The sequence below is a fragment of the Olea europaea genome, unplaced genomic scaffold (genome assembly GCF_002742605.1).
Source record: "Olea europaea var. sylvestris unplaced genomic scaffold, O_europaea_v1 scaffold604, whole genome shotgun sequence".
NCBI classification, from domain to species: Eukaryota; Viridiplantae; Streptophyta; class Magnoliopsida; order Lamiales; family Oleaceae; genus Olea; species Olea europaea.
Genome location: NW_019264389.1, coordinates 45,364 through 49,844, shown reverse-complemented (window position 1 = coordinate 49,844; position 4,481 = coordinate 45,364). Strand labels below are relative to the sequence as shown.

General features: G+C 42.4%; 1 protein-coding gene across 1 annotated transcript; it reads right to left on the bottom strand.

Annotated features, from left to right (window-relative positions):
* Positions 1-2,104: 2,104 nt before the first annotated feature.
* Positions 2,105-2,592, bottom strand: LOC111389652 (H/ACA ribonucleoprotein complex subunit 1-like). Its single transcript, XM_023014594.1, has 2 exons — positions 2,325-2,592; positions 2,105-2,253 (listed from the first exon to the last, which is right to left on the bottom strand). Exons 1-2 carry the CDS (start codon positions 2,590-2,592, stop codon positions 2,105-2,107), a joined length of 417 nt encoding a protein of 138 aa, XP_022870362.1.
* Positions 2,593-4,481: the final 1,889 nt, after the last annotated feature.

The window sequence follows — 4,481 nt, the reverse complement described above, 5'->3', positions numbered from 1 at the left end:
AACATGATGACGTCGAATAACGCGGAGTCTCTCAATGCATTGTTTAAGAAGGATCGAGAGTTACCAATTCTCGCAATGATTGAGAACATTCGTAACAAGCTACAACTGTGGTTTCATGACCGACGTGCGGCATCACAGAGTTACAGTAGCGTGTTGGCCCCAGCTCAAGAGGAGAAACTGTTTAAGGCAGCAGAGGTTGTGAGGAAGTTGAATGTGAAAGCACTAGATGAGTTTCGCTTCTCCATGCAATATGCACGTAATACGGCATATATGTTGGACTTGACTGATAACACATGCAGTTGTACGAGATTTCAGTTGGAGAGCTTTCCATGTGAGCATGCAGTTGCGGTGGCCATGTATCGAGGCTTTGCTGCAAGAACGTTATGCTCTTTGTATTATACGACTGAGTGTTGGAGAACAGTAAATGCTAAGACTATATTTCCTCTGCCAAATAAAGTCGAGTGGGAAGTTCCTGAGCACATTCTCCCATTTCATAATTTGTTGTCACCAGCAGTTGAACCGCGTGGTTCTGGATGTCCAAGTACATCTAGAATACCATCTACCGGAGAGTTTTCTCGACCGCGTAGGTGTGACAGGTTCAGAGCCGTAGGGCATACTCGACAATTTTATACCAGTCAAATTCCCCTAAATGACGATTAGACAGGTACGTTAAATGAATAATATTTCCTTTTATTTTACACTGTTCAATATTTGTTTTTTATAAATCTTCGATGTTCAATATTTATTCTTGATAAACGGTATTTATAATGATTCATATGAAAAAAATAGTTCCATACTCGACCTACGTGTAAAATAACAAAACAAAAAATACAATTAAATTTTCAATGTGAATGTTATATACATTGAACATAAATTTACAATTATATCATAATCACAAAAAATAATTAAATTTACAATTGAAACGTTACATATATTTAATACAAATTTACGAGTCAGCGTTAAATTCGAACAAATCACATGCTAACTTCTTTCTCCAGTTCTGTATCCACGACTGGTTGATTCCATCAACCTTATGCCTTATACTTAAAAATTCGACGTACTTAATGGAAAATATGTCGCAGTCGCCACTGCAATTGAACAAGAATGAATCAATTCAGTACTGTGTAAGTAAAATCTAAATCTGAAAGATAAAAACAAAAATTTCAAACACTTACCTTACGGACTGTCGCGCAGTCGTCGTGTTTCGAACAATCCACAATCTGTCCTGTACATTTATCCCCGCTCGGCCGGCCATCATAGGAACAATTACAGCCACGGACTCTAGGTTTTGCTCCAACTGGCACTGTGTCAAATATGAATGATTTGGGTCGTACACATATATAATCGAGCCAGCAAAAACGATCTCCAACGTAACATAGTGTTTATTGATGCATGCTGGAATGTACATATGTGGACAATCCTCCTATGATTTTCCCCCGACACTCGGTGACAGTCCTATCACCCACTCGAGCATATATTCTGACACCGTGTACTCGTTACCCATAAGTTCGAGCGACTGATACTCTATGGTAACGGCATGCAAGAACTCGGTGTTTAATATGACTCGACCATGGACATCAAATGATTTTGGATGTCTTTGAGCTCGATCTCGCAGCAAGTCCATGGCCAGGTCGATGTGCTGCAGCAGGAAACACCAAAAAAGTATGAGTTATTCATTTAATAAACACAAAGTGACGTATACATAAAATACACGAAATGAATAGTTCACTTACATCGTCGGCGAGCCAAGCTCCCGCAGTGGTGATATCGTGGAACCACTTGTAAGGGTCTGAGATCGTCTTTTGACCTATCGTGCGGCTAATTCTGCAAAAAACAAGGAAATGTTAAAATAAGCGTAGACGAGTTAGCGTACAGTGCTTTATTAAAATCATACAATACTTACCCGGGGATACTTCTCCGCCACTCTGTCTCGAACGCTTTTCACTTGGCATTGTCCACCTCCCTGAATAAGTTCGGGTGCATCCCATCGATAAACGTCCTCCTCTTGGCCTCAGCCGTGAAGGGGGAAACAACATATTGTGACGGCACTCTCAACCTCTTGCCGACCACCAGCTCCGTCTTGTCAACAGCATGTCTCTTACCTTCAATCACGCCGGACGTCCTCTCGACCTCTAAGGCCACCTCCTCCGCCCCTCCCATCGGGGCCTCCCCATCCGTCGCCACCTCCTCCGCCCCTCCCGTCGAGGCCACCCCCTCCGTAGTCCCCTCTCCTATCCCCATCGGGGCCACCCCCTCCATAGACAACCACAATGACTCCAATGTCTCATCACGCCAAAAATGTGGGTGACCCCCCTCTCCATCACCATCTCTGCCACCCTCTCGATCATGATCTCCGCCATCCCCTCTGTCCCCCCATCGTCTGCCGGCTAAATCTCCTCTAAGCACCGCTACTATATCCTGAAGGTCGACAACGGAAGACTGTAATATTCCAACATCATGGGATAAATTGTCAACCCTCCCTGTCAACTCTCGTCCCATATCGTCGACCCGCCCTGTCAGATAGTCGACCTTCCCTGCCAGATCGTCGACCCTCCCTGTCAACTCTCGTCCCAGATCATCGAACCTCTCCATCAAATCTCGTCGTAGCGCGCCGACCTCCTCCGCTATAAATCCAGTCAAACGGGCATACAAATCATCACTGTGCCCCGGAGACACACGGGGGAGGTGTCTGGACTGAGGTGATGCCAATGGCGGTGGCAATGGCCCCGACAGAGGTGATGCCACTAGCGGCGGTGATGCCTTCGACGGAGGTGATGCCAATGGCGGGAACGATACTTTCAGCGGAGGTGATGCCAATGGTGGCGGCGATACCCTAGACGGAGGTGATTATCGATCAGCTGGACCGCCCTCCTACATAAATAAAATTAAAATTTATTCAATAAATTTATACATCGACGATATTCAATAAATTATATTTCATTCACATACCCAATCTCGGTCCAAACTCAGATCAGACATCTCCTCGTTTGGGGTGTGCGGAACGCCTAAATCTCGTACAAGACCCCGAGCCTCCTCTTCCATCAACGGCTTCAACTCAGGTATGACTTCAAACTGACATATTGACATTTTAACTACTTAACGATCATGTAAACAAAATTTTAAACTACGTATAATATAAATCACAAATGCATAATACTTACTTGAGGATCGTCGAGGAGGGCCGATAACTGCTTCCCAGTGGGACATCCCTCCGCTGGCGATGATCTCCAATGATGCATCCGAGGGCAACGTGTCTCCCTTCGCTGCGCAAAGCAGGCCCCCAGTACAGGAACTGTCTCATACACCCAAATCTGTAACACATACACTTATTAAGCATCAATGTAATACACTAAAACTTTAACTTTGATTAAATTAAACATTTACCTGCACCGCTAAGGGTAATCCATATGTATCGTATTTACGCATCGACCCCCTGGGCCTCGAGTGCGATCTGGTGAACACATGTACGGTGTCTTTGTAGCATCTCCGGCCCCATGGATAGTTGTTGAACGCATCGATGTCGTCAACAACTTGTAAATGAAAAATGTCGATGGCAGTCTTCTTGTGATGACACCTCATCACACTCTCGAGGATGTAGACCAACCCAAGTTTCAATTTATCTAGCATATGGTCGCACCCATTGATCGCAACCATCAAGTCGGGTAGAAGCACCGACCCATGTCCCTGGAAGTACGTCTCGTACGGCCTATTGCTTCTCTCCATGGCTGCATCGTCGTCCGTAATCCTCAGTCCAGTAATCAATGTAAACTCAAACATCGAGAAACTGACAACCTTGCCCCCGAGGTCGAACTGGAGGGAATCGCGGTCGACTGGCCTCAGAAGCCGACGTAGAAGTGCATCAATAATCTGTCCTGAGTACTGCACCTCTCGCAACTGGTACAGTGGCGACAAGAAGGACTGTCGTAGCATATTTTCGTGCCGATCATCGAGCAGCTCCAACACAGTAGTAAAACTCTCAAAGCTACTGTTCCAAGTAGCTTTCCCCGCCATCCATCTGAACTCTGCATCTAAATGATACTTCATCCTGCAAAAATTCAAATGTTATAGCATTGAACAAGAGATAACAAAAGAAAGCATAATTTCACAAAATCAAGGGAACCGAACTCTAACTACCATACAATCACAAATATTACATTTGAAAAATATATTTACAAAAAACAACAAATCAAATTAAATGTATTGTCAAAAAAATTAAAGAATATAAATATTATTTAAATAAATTGAAAAAAATCAAAGATTTTCATAAAAGAACAATAAAAGGAACAAAATAAATTGTTAATTTCGAACAATATTATGTATTTAATTATTAAATTATATAAAAAAAGGCAATTATAAAAATTAAAAAATAAAATAAAATAATTATTATTTGGAAAATATATTTACAAACAAAAAATTTCAAATTAAATACATTTTCGAAAAATGTAAAGACTATTTATATTATTTAAATAAATTTGAAAAAA